Consider the following 14,757-nt stretch of genomic DNA (forward strand, 5'->3'; position numbering starts at 1 on the left):
GCCTGTATGTAATTGCCAGATGAGTTTACAGTGTCCTGTGAGACCATAGCTATGCCAGTCTGTTGTAACTCTTAAGACAGAGGAGGGTGTGCAGCAGCAGCAAATGTCTGCTTAACTTTCAAGGAATTCTATGGAAGAAAAGAAACCTTTTTTCTTCAAGCCTACTGAAGCCTATTCATGTGTTAAGGAATACTGAGGGGAAGGTAACTTGTTGGCTGTTGTGAGGCTCTGATCTTTCCTGAAAACATAAGGATCTGAAACAGTTTACTTTTAGCCGTGACGCTGTAGGATCATGAGTTATCTTAGTGACACACTGAAGCTTTATAATCTCCTTGATTTTCTCTTTAACTTTGCACCTTTCAGACGTAGTGTCACTAACTGAAAATTCCACATTTGGATGACTTTTCTTTTGTGGTTTGGTGTTGTAGTTCAGATTTGCACCACTTGATGTCAGTGGTATGTTCGTGACACAGAATATCAAGATCCTAGGTTTATAAATGTGGCACGTCCTTGTTTGTGGCTGAAGCTTCTAGAATTCCATATATAAAGCCCAAATTTGTGTTCGTAAACACCTGCTACCCAACTGATTTCTGAAGGAGTTGTGTGTGTTAAATTTGTCTTTCCTCTTCTGGAGTCAGCCTGCAAATTATCATCTCTGTTTCAAATAATGATAAAGGACAGTATTTTAATCCTTGAATATGATTGCATATGTTTGTGCTAAGTATTGACTCCAGCTTTTCTGATAAATGTTTAGTGTGCAAAAGAGGTGAGACTGCTTGGGTACTGGAGACTTACTGCAGATGGTGAAAAGCCATCACCTAACTGAGAAGGAAATCTTCTGGGTTCTAAACTTCTGTGATCCTGGATTTCCAAACAACTATTTTTGTTTAGGTAGTGACCTTTTAGTCCTAATAGTAGATCTGAGTATAAAAGCTGTTTTTTACCTGAGATCTTTAGGAAAGTTTCCAGGAATGGAGTGACTTTTATTTTGTTTATGGTCACTCTTTCCTTCCCACTCATCTTTTTAAATAAATAAGCCAAAAGAATTCTGGTCCACCAGAGGGAAGAAATGTAATAAAATAAAAATAAAACATTGTACTGTTAATAATTTTGACAAGTGAAGACTGAATTTTGCCACTTTTGTATTCAGAGTGGTACAGATAAGAAGATGATTTTCTGCTTATTTTCTCATGTATTTTGCATTGGTACATGTAACAATATTAGGTACTTGTGGACAGGAAGAGTTTGACAATATTTTCTTAAAAGATAATTTAATGCTGGATACTTTTAATCAAAAAATTGCACTAGTATCTATGGTAGAGATTGGAAATTTTGTGGTAGATTAAGGTTTGTAAGCTTACACAATGTAAAGAGAATAAATTGTGAATGAACCTTAAGGTCAGAGTTCTTGATCTGTTGTTGATAAAGTTGATGAGAGCTTTCTCACAATAACAAAACAGGAGCTATTCAGATTGTATTCTTCAAGAATAAAATGGAGAAAATTATCTCTTCCATTAAGTGACAGGATTTCTGGAAGATCAGTGTAGCTTTATGCCCTGGAAGGAAATAGGGCCTTCCTTGGGACTCATTCTAACATGTCCACGTCCTTCTTGTGCTGGAGGCCCCAGAGCTGAATGCAGTGCTCCAGGTGGGGTCTCATGAGAGCAAAGCAGAGAAATTATTTTGTGTGTTTTTTCTTTAATATGTGACTATTTGTTTTGTGGATGCCTGGAATGTGATTTTTAAAGTTTAAGAATCACAGAATCATCTAGGTTGGACGAGACCTCCAAGATCACCCAGTCCAACCTCTGACCTAACACTAACAGTCCCCACTAAACCATATCCCTAAGCTCTACATCTAAACGTCTTTTAAAGACCTGCGGGGATGGTGACTCCACCACTCCCCTGGGCAGCCCATTCCAATGCCTCACAACCCTATCAGTAAAGAAGTTCTTCCTAACATCTAACCTAAACCTCCCCTGGCGCAACTTTAGCCCATTCCCCTCATCCTGTCACCAGGCACGTGGGAGAACAGGCCAACCCCCACCTCACTACAGCCTCCTTTAAGGTACCTGTAGAGAGCAATAAGGTCGCCCCTGAGCCTCCTTTTCTCCAGGCTGAACAAGCCCAGCTCCCTCAGCCGCTCCTCGTAGGACTTGTTCTCCAGGCCCCTCACCAGCTTCGTCGCCCTTCTCTGGACTCTCTCGAGCACCTCGATGTCCTTCTTGTAGCGAGGGGCCCAAAACTGAACACAGTACTCGAGGTGCGGCCTCACCAGAGCCGAGTACAGGGGGACGATCACCTCCCTAGCCCTGCTGGCCACACTGCTTCTTATGCAAGCCAGGATGCCGTTGGCCTTCTTGGCCACCTGAGCACACTGCTGGCTCATATTCGGCGGACTATCAACCATCACTCCCAGGTCCTTCTCTGACTGAGGTCAAACTGACAGGCCTATAGTTCCCTGGGTCTACCTTGTAGTTGGGCATCATGTTTGCTAGCTGCTAGTCGACTGGGCCCTTCCCCTGATAGCCAGGACTGCTGATAAATGATGGAAAGCAGCTTGGCCAGCTCCCTCAGCATCCTCGGGTGGATCCCATCCGGCCCCATCAACTTGCACACATCCAAGTGCTGTAGCAGGTCGCCAACCATTTCCTGCTGGATAGTGAGGGCCACATCCTGCTCCCCATCCCCTTCCACCAGCTCAGGGTACTGGGCATCCAGAGAACAACCGGTATTGCCGCTAAAGACTGAGGCAAAGAAGACATTAAGCACCTCCGCCTTTTCCTCATCTCTTGTAATTAAGTTTCCCCCAGCATCCAGGATGGAGATTCTCCTTAGTCCTCCTTTTTGTGTTGATGTATTCATAAAAACATTTTTTGTTGTCTTTAACAGCAGTAGCCAGTTTGAGCTCCAGATGAGCTTTGGCCTTTCTAATTTTGTCCCTGCACAGCCTCGCAACATCCTTATAGTCCTCCTGCATGGCCCGCCCTCTTTTCCAAAGATTACAAACCCTCTTTTTTCTCTTAAGCTCAAGCCACAGTTCTCTGTTCAGCCAGGCTGGTCTTCTTCGCCGCTGGCTCGTCTTTGGGCACATGGGGACAGACCGCTCCTGTGCCATTAAGATTTCCTTCTCGAGGAGCACCCAGCCTTCCTGGACCCCTCTGCCCTTCAGAACCGCCTCCCAAGGGACTCTGCCAACCAGTGTCCTCAGCAGCTCAAAGTCGGCCCTGCAGAAGTCCAAGATCGTGGTTTTACTGATCCCCCTCCTGACTTCTCCAAGAATGGAGAACTCCACCATCTCGTGGTCACTCTGCCCGAGACAGTTTCCAGCCACCACATCTCCCACCCGTCCTTCTCTGTTTGTGAAGAGAAGGTCTAGCGGGGCACCTCCCCTGGTAGGCTCACTAACCAGCTGCGTCAGGAAGCATCTTCAACACTCTCCAGAAACCTCCTAGACTGCTTTCTCTGGGCTGTGTTGTGCTTCCAGGATATGTCAGGGAAGTTGAAGTCCCCCACGAGAACAAGCGCTGATGATTTTGCAACTTCTGTCAGCTGCCTGCAGAACTCCTCATCCGTCTCCTCATCCTGGTTCGGCGGTCTGTAACAGCCCCCCACCAGGATGCTTCCCTTGTTGGCCTTCCCGCCGATCCTAACCCACAGGGACTCAACCTTATCGTTCCCAGCCTCAAGGTGCACGACATCAAAACACTCCCTGATCCAGAGAGCCACACCACCACCCCTTCCATGCTGCCTGTCCCTTCTGAAGAGCCTGTAGCCAGACATGGCAACACTCCAGTCATGAGACTGGTCCCACCACATTTCCGTGAAGGCAACCAAGTCATAGCCTGCCTGCCATACGATCGCTTCCAGCTCCTCCTGTTTCTTACCCATGCTGCGTGCATTAGTGTAGGTGCACTTCAGCTGGGCCATTGCCTTCTCCTCTGGCTTAGCCATTATTTCCCCGGCGCACCTCCAACACAAGCCTTATTTCAGCCCTGTCTCCCTTTTTAGCTAGCTTAAAGCCCTCTCAATGAGCCCTGTCTAGTGACTGACTAAGCGATAGGAGTTCTACTTTGTGTAAGCTTATAAATTTGTTTGTTTTTTCTCTTTGTCATTTCAGATTTGTCCAATCTGTGCAGCATTACCTGGAGGGGATCCCAATCATGTCACAGATGACTTTGCAGCTCATCTTACACTGGAACACAGAGCTCCTAGAGATTTAATATCCTTTCCTAAGATGACAGACAGAAGAAGTTGAAGAAGTCTTTTTCATCTAGTAGACATGACTACTTGTATTGATATAGTTTTTTTTCTTTTTTAATCAAGGCGTTATAACTCTGGTTTTCCTGGAACTTAAAAGTTGCTGGAGATTTGTATGTCAAAACTTGCTTCCTTTCTAGTAAAAACAAAACAAAACTATGAATATTAGATGGTGAATAGCCTATAGGTATGTTTCACACTGTCTTTTGATTTAAAAAAAAAAAAATCCTACTTATATTGTGGTTTATCCTGCCTGGTCATTAGTCTTGATTTTATGTATCCAGGATCAACAGTGGGTTTTAACTATTTGTGATGTGAAGACAGTGATCTGAGGATGATTCGAGCTTAGCTGGTTTTGACAAATGTTCTATGACCATTCTTTAACAAGGTAGTTTCCTAGTGTTAACTACTGATATTTTTGTAGTATGAATTTCCCAGAATTCCTGGAAAACAAGTGGCTGTCTTTCAGTTACCTTAGCAGCAAATTATGCATATTTTAAGTACATTTGATGGCTGGAAAGCTGAAAGAATTGTTAGGGTTAATTGATGCTTTAATTTTTTTATGATTAGATGAGGTTATATAGCGTACCTGCAAGTTATATACAGTACTTAAAGTAAGTAGTCTGAATTATTTCTTTGTGCATCTCATATAAACAAATAGACAAAAAGACTACATTACTACTTTGGTAATACCTTTTTTTGTTCAAAGATTTAGAAAGGAAAAAAACACTTTGCAACTGAAGTTCATTATGCTAACAGAAGGAAGACATCACTTAAGGAGGTGTCTTCATTTCAGTTGTGATTGTGTTTGCACTTAAGCTTGTTAGTGTTTACCATAGTTTAAGGGTCAGGACAGACTAAACACACGTTAATTACTACACATTAACTGGATCAGTGTAAAGGAATTTGGGTGTTCATGGCCTCTGTGAAGGAGTAATGTGTAATGCAAAGATCACTACAAATTTACAGGAAAACAGTCATCCCTGCTTCCCCTTTCCTTGTGGGCGGAAGCAGGACCCTTACACATTAGGGAGGAGCTGGTGCTGAGTGTGGTGGCTCTGGCAATGTGAGCTTGGACCCTGCTGTCCCTGGAGGTCCCAGCCTGGGGTCTTCTAAGGCAGTTGTGCCATCCTCCCTTTTGGCTGTTCAGCTTATCTGTTTGTCACAAGTTAGGGTTTACAAAGGTTTTTCTTACCCTAGCATAGCTGCGGAGACTTCACTTTTTATCTTAAAGCACTTCAAAAGCTGCAGTTAGCAAATCTACCCCACAGTATCTTGAAAAATCTACAGAAACTGGTCTTTTCTATCAGGTCTGGTTATGCAGAAAGCTAGGGAAATGCATCCAGAAGCACCCAGTGTGAGCACACTTAGAGGTGGAAGGCACTCTGTGTGCTGGGCAAACTGTATTCTGTTCCGAGGAAGATTTTCCACCTGCACCCTAGATGTTGTATTTTAACACTGTAGCAGAACAGGTTTGAAAGGCAAGTGTTCTGTAAACTTTCTTTTAATAATCATTTGTTCTTTTCTCACCATAAGAAGTCTGGCCATTTTTATCAATCTTAAGTTATTGACCTCTGCAATGTCCTGAGGTTCTGCACTGTACCTGTATGTTTTGTAAAAAGTACATTGGACACTAATATCACACTGTAGTAGGTAATGTACAAGTGGTGTCTTAATTTGAGAGCCTGTAAAAATACATGAGTTGAAATTTAAGCATCAGATGGGAAGTGAAGGGAAATAAGGAAAATGAAAGAAATCATTCTCATAATTGGAATTCGTGGTATTTGTTTGGTTAAAAGAGGGAAGGTAAAACAAAGCAGTGTGGTGAAGGTGCTGAATTCATGCAAAGTTTTAAGGACCGAAGTATTGAAATTTCTTGGATGAAGTTTCTGGCATGAAGTACAAAAGTCAAAAGGAATACAGTAATTGCTGTGTACTTTTATTAGGCAATAACCTTTTTATTTTCAGTATTTAACGTAGGAATTGGGGAGGGGGAATAAGTCCGTGTCTCTGATAACTTCAGCTGAACATGTGATGTCAATTGAGATTACTTAGCAGAAGACTTTGATCTTAGGAAAAAAATCCATCTTGATATTTCTAAGACACAGTAAAAAGCTAAAGAAATACGAGGAGTTTGGTGTACAGAGTCTGAGGTTCAGATCTGTATGTCCGACTTGCACCACAGCTACACTGCACCTTAGCTTTGCTTTAGAAGCTGTATGATTATTTTAGGCATGTGTGTACCTGGATGCTTCACCTAGCAAATGTTCTTGTTGTTTAGTAGTCGATACAAAACAGCTCTGTTTCCTTAACTCTCTTCTTACGATGAATCCAGTGGTGTTCGGCATGTACGTCGAATGTTTCACCCAGGCCGGGGTTTGGGAGGACCCCGTGCGCGTAGATCAAACATGCACTTTACTAGCAGTTCCACTGGTGGGCTTTCATCTTCTCAGAGTTCATATTCTCCAAGCAATAGAGAAGCCATGGATCCTATAGCTGGTAAGAGCTGTAACCACTGATTTCACCCCCATGTCCTCCTTATACAGAGGGAGAAAAGTTCAAGATGACCATGGCTGCACTGCTTTTGACTGGTGGCTGCTTGTTGGTGAATGTTGTGCTGCTCTGCTCTGGGTTGTCCCAGGGCCTGTGCCTGGGTCTTCTGAAGCTGAAACCACTGCCCCTGTATCCTGTGCCTCTCATTCCAGAGAGCACAAGGCTGGTTCCCAAAGCCTGTTACTCACAGGTGCTGCTTATTTTTACAAGTCATTGTGTCCTGCTTTCATTGCCTACTTCAGTACCTCTCGTTTTAATTTGTTATGAGTATTTATGGGGGAGACTTAGCATCTCAATTTGATTTAGCACAAACCATACACTCCAGAGCTGACGCCAATGAAATGAGATTAACATGAGTGTTATTAACAGACATTGAAAATACGTTCAGCTTGTGTTCGGGCTGTGTGAATGGCAGACTTGCTAATATTGTTTTTTTTTAGGTGTACTTGTAAGTTCTTACATAAATGTGCTGGTGCACGCAAGCATTTGTAGCATATTTTGGTCAAGTTTAGAAAACCTGTGAATGAAGGAAGGTTGTCTCATTTTTAACACCAGAAAAATGTGAAGATGTTTCTAGGATTTCCAGAACAATTTGTTTAGTGTATGGTTAGCTTTGATTTGAAAATAACGTCTTTACAAGGAAGAAAAGAAGGAATGAAGACAATTCTAACATGTAGCTTTTCCCTGGTTGGAATTAGGTTTTTATGCAGTGTTTTTTGACCATGCCAGTGTGTTAGGGAAACATGAGAACTTCCTGCTGTAATCCACCTTTGTTTCAGATGCTGAGTAGGCATAAATGCTTAAACTGGAACTTCCTTCTTCTAGGTTATTAATTCCACAGAGGTAGCCAGCCAGCTTAATTAACCATTGCCCTTGAAAGGGAAGCTGCCTTCCTTAAATGAGTCCTCTTTCCTTCCTTCTGCTGGCTCTGGTGCTCTGCTGACCCTCTGTGACCTGCTTTAACACTTTTTCCCCAGCTGATTTAGCATAACCCAGTAAAAGAAGAAAATAGCTTAAATGAGGTCACGCTCAAAGGGTGGTGATCAATGGTTTTTCCTTAGGCCATGTCCTGTCCCAAGCAGGGGCTCCCAGACTGCAGAAGTCTGTTTTTTTTTTTCTCCCTGGAGAAGTGGAGGCTAAGCGCAGACATCGTCACAGTATTCCAGTGCTTAAAGGGTGGCTTCAGAGGGGGTGAAGGCTCTCTCTTCACGAGGAGTCACATGGAAAGAACAAGGGGCAGTGGGAACAGGCTGCAGCAGGAGAGGCCCTGTCTTGATACAGGGAAGAAATCTGTTAGAGCAAGAGCAGTCAATCCCTGGAAAAACCTCCCCAGGGACATGGTGGAGTCCCCCAGCACTGGAAGTTTTCAAGCTGCTGAGGCTTTTTTTCAGCCTCACAAGGCCTTCCCTCTTATGGGAGTTAAATACTGGATAAAACAGCACTCTTCGCAACTTCATTTTTTTGTTTTGTTTTGTTTTTTTATGTAAGCCATTTTTGCAAAAGCACTTACTATTCAGTGCTGTCTGCCTGGGTCTCCTCCTCATATCAAGCCTCTATCTCAAGCTCACATCTGCTTCAAAGTACTGTTCAGCTGTTCTATAAGCCTTAATTTAGGCTTAATTTACAGTGAGGATAAATGAATCCAAATCTTGTCTGACAGTTTGATTTTTCTTCCCTTTCAGTAAAACGATGAATAGGAAAGATGTCTCAAAGTTTTCTGTTTTAAGAATGATGGAGTTTGTAGTATCTGTTACATTCTTATATTTTTCTCTCTGGCCTTTTCTAGTAATTAAAATGGAATTAGAAGTTAGTGTTGGGATTATCAGTGCTGGTAAAACAAAAAAAAACAAACAAAAAAAAACCCCTTGACCATTCTGAATTCCTGACACAGAGAAGAATTTCATTTTGCTTTATTAGATTTATTTAAAAGGGTTATATTTTATTAGTGAAATGGAAGGAAAATTGACCTATGATAACTTTGCCCTCTTCTCCATGCCACGATATCACACCCTGCTTCCTCTGCCCTTGCACTAACTACACCTAAGGAGTACACAACTTCGGGGCGTACAAGAGATTCTGCAGTAATGCATCAAACTGTAATTTACTGCTAGTATTTGTTTCAAAAAATAACCTTCAGAAAAAATTTGCTATAAGCATTGCATTGTTCAGAAGGGAGGACTTAAGGATGGACTTCTTAATTTTTAGAAGATTGCAGAAGTAAAAACTTCAACAGCAAACATGCTTGTCAACATTTTTGTGAGGCAATTCTTGAACAAGTTTTTATAGCTAAATTCATGTTATTAAATGTTTGAAATGACAGCACATATTTCTCTCTTACACAATACAGCTTCCTTCTATGATAGTAGGATGGCGAAACCTGTGTTTTGGGGGCATGTTTGTTGAGACTAAAATAAAATCACTAACCAAAGCCAAAATGAAGTATTTTCCTAATCATTCGGTATTTTGTCTTGAAGTTTCTAAGAACTGCTCCAGAGGATACCATCCTTCACTGGGTATTATCTATAGATGGGCTCTTTTTGTTATTTAGCAGGCTTTAAACTTTTGACTTTTTTATTTGAAATAGTCTGCATATCTTGATCTTCCTCACCCTTTGAGATACTGAGTGTTGGGAGTTTTTTGAAAAAAAAATTTCATGGGCTCTCCAACATTATTCATATTGTATTTTTGTTGATTGGAAAAAAAATAATGGATGCACTGGAATTCAGGGTGTATTCCTTCTATTGTGTCGTAGTCACGTAACGTATTTCATCGTAATTATCTTTCTCTTCTCTGGCAGAGCTTTTATCTCAGTTGTCAGGCGTGAGGCGCTCTGCAGGAGGACAGCTCAATTCCTCTGGCCCTTCTGCTTCTCAGTTACAGCAGCTGCAGATGCAACTGCAGTTGGAACGACAACATGCACAGGCAGCGAGACAACAACTGGAGACTGCACGCAATGCAACTAGGCGTACCAACACGATCAATGTCAACACCACTATTACACAACCTACAACAACCACCAACACATCTAACACAGAAAACAGTCAGCAGACTATCCAGAATTCCCAGTTTCTTCTTACAAGGTAACTTGTTCTGTGTGTTTTCTGCAATACTTACCTCTTACCACTTCAGTTTTCCTTGGTCCTTCCAGAGACAAAGTTCAATTAAACTGTTATGTGTTTGGAATTAGGTGCATGCCCTCGTAAAGCAGAGTCTTTAAATGTGATCAAATTTATCCCAGAATTAGCAGAATTGTCATCAACATATCCTGCACGATTAGATCTCAACAGTGGTCGCAATGAACTGAACCCTGAAAGGAGACTGCTTCCCTCTCTGAATTAATGTGCCACCCTTGAAAGAAAGATTTTTTGTCCACCAAATCATCTACTTTGTCAAATGTACTTAAAAGTGTGGTTGTAGACTACCACAAATACTCAAAATACCAGAGGAGCATTAAATGTCACATCTCTTTGTATGTTGCAATCACAAGAAATGTGCTTACAAATTTTCCATTTCCATTTGTTTTTATCTACAATTAGGTGTTTGTATTTAAAGGTATAAAATGTTCATCAAAAACTTAATTGCTTGATCCACATTTTCAACAGAAATATAATATCCAAGAGTAGAAGTTTATAGGTGGCCTGTAGGGACTTACTCTGCTTTTGGAAGTATTCTGTGGTGGTCTAGTGTTTGCAAAACAGAGAGACAATCTCACATGTGCACTGAGGTGTTGTTTTTTTTCCCCCCCAACTACAAATGTCTTAAAGGATTAGGCTTGAATATGGCTTTCTGCAAATCTTGAAAGGAAAATACTTTTGAGTTTTGGCTTTATAAGCTACTTGTGACTCCAGGCAAGAGAGTTCTGCCAGATCCCTCATTGAGTCTGTAGTTAACATACCGTGCTTTTGTTTGTACTTGGTAGCGTCTTTTCAAACCTTCTGTCTGCTCCTGAGCAATGGGTAAACATTAATTGCTGCATCTCAACTTCAGGAGGAACAAAAACATTACATAACTAAATCGTGATTGTTTTTCTGACTACGTCCAGTGAAAGGAGCATTTCCAGTGATTCAAGCATGTAGAGTTAAGCCATAATGGAGAGAGACAGAGCGAGGAAGTCAGAAGATAGTATTGTTTAACAGGAAATTAATCTGTATTAAAAGCTGATTAATATTAATATTTCTTTGCATTTCCTGTGCAAAGAAACCTGGATTTGAGTCGTCATGCCTTGCTGATTTTTATCTAAGTTCAAAATAATACTATGTGATGTCTTTCAATCAGCAGCTCATTATTATTTGAGAAACTTAATCAAAGTACATGCAAATGTCCCCGAGTTATTTCCAGAGTGTGAGTGAGCAGTTCCCTCTTCTACCAGGGCATGTGCTGTCAACTAAGAAGTGGTAGAAAATGCTTTATCATGCCTTGGTGATTTGTAGGCATTATGTGTGCAGTAAAAGCAGGCAGGAGAGTCCCGAGGCAGAGGTCTTTGTGTGCCTTCCAGCGTGTGCCACAAGTGTCACCAGCGAAATGCGCTTTCACCGACTGCCTGTCCCTTCTGTTTCCCTGCTGCTGTACAGGTTGAACGATCCGAAGATGTCAGAAGCAGAGCGTCAGTCAATGGAAAGAGAACGGGCAGACTGCAGCCTGTTTGTTCAAGAGCTTCTACTGTCCACTTTGATGCAGGAAGAAAGTTCCTCCTCAGACGAGGATGAGCGGGGGGAAATTGCCGATTTTGGTGCTATGGGCTGTGTAGATATTATGCCTCTAGATGTTGCTTTAGAAAACCTAAATTTAAAAGAGAGTAATAAAGGAAACGAGCCTCCTCCACCTCCTCTTTGATGACATCCCACTTTGCAGACAATGTCCTCTGTGCTGTATTTGCCAATGAAAGTGGACAACAACTATCTTGGGTTTGTTTTGGTGATTGTAATTTCAGGTCTGTCACTCTTGTTACATTGTGTACATTCAAAAGAAAGAGAGAAAAGATATATATGATAATCATTTCCACTTAACTAATTTTTACTTCTAGCAGGTAAATGTAGGTTGCAGTGCAGAGCAAAAAGCTCTGTGCCCTGTACCTTGACATGCAAAAGGCTCTCCTAATACTCCACATTCAAACTGAAGAGAAAAAAAAAAAAAGAAAAATCTCTAATGAAGCTGCTGTGTGTATTTATGAATATTAATGAATAAAAACTGCTTGGATGGTTTACCTTAACTACTGCATGACGTTTTTTGCAGCGTGCATGAGTTTTAGTGACCTTGTCATTTAAAAATTTAAATACAAGGAGCAGAACTATAAAACCCAAAGCTTTCCCATTATTCAAAGGTTACGTAACGAAAAGGTTAGTGCAGTTTGTGGCCACAAAGTAGCTTTTGAATAATATGTGACAGAATGACACCTGTATGTGCTGTTCCTGCACACGATGGAAACTGCAGTGGGTTTATATTGTCGTGACCAGGGTGTGGCATTTTGCTATATGTGATCATTATGTTGCCCTGTTATTCATCACGTCAATGTGGAGTTGAACTTCATTTTATGCATCTGTAGGAGACACAACAATAAGACCACTGCTGGAAGCTACTGCAAGGGGCTTTTGTGTGCCCTGAAATCAAATGATGTTCACTTTTGTTTAAAGTTTTTCTTTTTTGTGGTTGTTAATTTTTTTTTTAATTGTTAAACATGTTTTATTCAGGTGTAGATGATTCATATATTCGCTGTGTTTAAAAAAAAAAAAAGTTAACCTGGATCATGTTGTCTTAGTTTAAAAAGCCTTTCACAGCCTCAATCATATTTTGAGTTATTTATGTATTTGCTTAATAGTTTGCAGAGACATGTTAGTATCAGGAGAGCTTGAGGATTTGGATCCCCAGATTGTCATTATATTACAACTGAATTCTTAATGCTAACTTTAGCACCTTCTATTTATTGTTCTTTTTTGGTTATTTTTGCTGGTATAAAAAAAGTTCTAAAAGTCTTTTAGTTGAATCGTGACACCTACATGCCTATATTGCTAGCCCTAGTGATGTAAAAAAAAAAAAAGTGCACTGTTCTTGTGCATATATGTTCATAATAGCCCAAGGACAAGGACAGAAGAGGTGTGTTTGGTTTTGGCTTTCTTTCCTTTTTTGTTCTGTGGTTGGTTATTTTTTTTTTTTTGAATGTAAAGTTAGATTATAAAAACAAAAGTGCACACAGCTTCTGATTTAAAAATAATAATAATAATAATTATTAAACTAGGCTTATAACATAATGGTGTCTTTCCAGATCTTTCTCACCTCACCCCCTCTCTCTTTCTCTGTATCCTTCCATCTCTGCAGCATTGCTAGCATTGTAGAGTAAATTTACAGACTTGAACACCAGGTGGTGTTCTCAGCAGAACTGTGACGTGTATGCTAATCCAAAATAACAGCAGCAAAAGAAGCAACCCTATAGACTGAGGTTTAAAGTTCCATCCTTTTTTTTTTTTATATATAATAATAAAATCCTCAAATCCTGATTGTTTCCACATAGAGCAGTACTAGCTTTGTTTTCTTTCAGTCTCTGCAACAGAAAATGTTCTAAGGGAAAATTTACATGAGGCCTCTGGTTATCCTTAGAGTTACCCCGAGTAGGGACTTTTTTTTATTTTATTGATTGTTGAGGATTTTCAAAAGTTTTTCAAGTTGTAGTCTTTTCAAACACATCTTCTGCACATTACAATAAGACACACGGTTCAATAAAGCATTTTCAAGACTGTTGTTCAGTTGATTTTCTTTGTTGTTGATGTATTTACACAGACAGTTTTGTTCCAGAGCTTTCTGTCGCTGTCTGTAATTCCAGCTGTATAGAAAGTCAGTTCACGTGAAAATCCTGGGTGAGTGATGTAAATGTGCTTGATGACTTGTGCGCACTGTCAGGGGATGAAGTAAGGAATCCAAGCCTCTTTGCAGGTAGGTGAATTCAGCTTTCTATAGGAAAAAATAAGTTTAAAACTGGCTCTTCTCTGTGCATGTTGGGACTTGGGGTCTGTGGCTGGGCTCGAGGACACTTGCATCACATCATTCCCACACTCTGCTTACTGGGAGAAGGATGTAAAGCGATGCTATCTGCGTTTAGACTTGAGTATGTGCTGACTTGCATGTACCGGTATGCTTAGGCATCGGACTAATTCCTTCAGAGATTATAAGTCTTCAGGTCTCTTTGGGGTGTTTTTTTTTTTTTTTCTTTTTTTTTTTCTTTTTAGAATAATACAAAATGACTACTAGGTAAGTGTTTATTCTAGTAGTCTACCAATTTGTATTTGCAGGGCAGCATTTTTTCTTTGGAGGGGGCTTTCACAGGATTGTATTCTTGGGTGTTTCATAAACACTTTTCCATAAAATCCTGAAAATGCATGGTACAGTGAAAAGAGTATTCAGAAACTTCCCAGAAGCATCGGATATTTTTTTTCCCCCAGGGGAGTAGAAGTGGGGGGGGATCTACCATTTCATAAAAGTGAGCCTGAGTGCTCTGTGCTCACAAAATATTGTGAGTTCAATGTGGCAAACACAACGAAAGTGCATTTTAGCTTCCATCCACCTCCTGTCATTGTTTACTGGTGGTCTGACTGCCTTGTCTGGGATGTTTGGGGCGTGGGGGTGTTTGTGTGGGCTGCTGTTTTGGGGGTGGGAGATTCATTTTGTTTTTCTTCCACCCTCCTTTACCACAGGTGTGGTTTGTAAGGCCTTGATGGTAGGCATGGAGGTGTGGGCTCAGGTAACTTGTGGGCACTCGTGTGGTCCAGAAACTGAGCGTTCAGATGTTTGTGTGTACGGGTTTGAGTTGTTTGCCTGTTTGGGAAGAACATAAGGTAATTCCCTGCCACCACCCAGAAATTGTGGCAGGCAGAAATGCTCTGCTGCCTCCTGGCCCTCAGAAGACCTGAACTGGAACCACTGGATCGATGGGTGACTCCTCCAGATCCATCACTT

At 41.1% G+C, this 14,757-nt stretch overlaps 1 protein-coding gene across 3 annotated transcripts in view; it reads left to right on the top strand.

Annotated features, from left to right (window-relative positions):
* Positions 1-13,545, top strand: part of LOC101793658 (E3 ubiquitin-protein ligase KCMF1) — a 48,038-nt gene extending 34,493 nt beyond the window's left edge. For all 3 annotated transcript variants that reach the window (XM_027446803.3, XM_027446804.3, XM_072031449.1), the window contains 4 exons: positions 4,121-4,222; positions 6,585-6,759; positions 9,611-9,893; positions 11,385-13,545. In XM_027446803.3, coding sequence (XP_027302604.1) covers positions 4,121-4,222; positions 6,585-6,759; positions 9,611-9,893; positions 11,385-11,646 — 822 coding nt within the window. In that variant the 3' untranslated portion in view covers positions 11,647-13,545. The remainder of the gene's footprint in view (positions 1-4,120; positions 4,223-6,584; positions 6,760-9,610; positions 9,894-11,384) is intronic.
* The last annotated feature ends 1,212 nt before the right edge of the window (positions 13,546-14,757 follow it).

The sequence above is a fragment of the Anas platyrhynchos genome, chromosome Z (genome assembly GCF_047663525.1).
Source record: "Anas platyrhynchos isolate ZD024472 breed Pekin duck chromosome Z, IASCAAS_PekinDuck_T2T, whole genome shotgun sequence".
NCBI classification, from domain to species: Eukaryota; Metazoa; Chordata; class Aves; order Anseriformes; family Anatidae; genus Anas; species Anas platyrhynchos.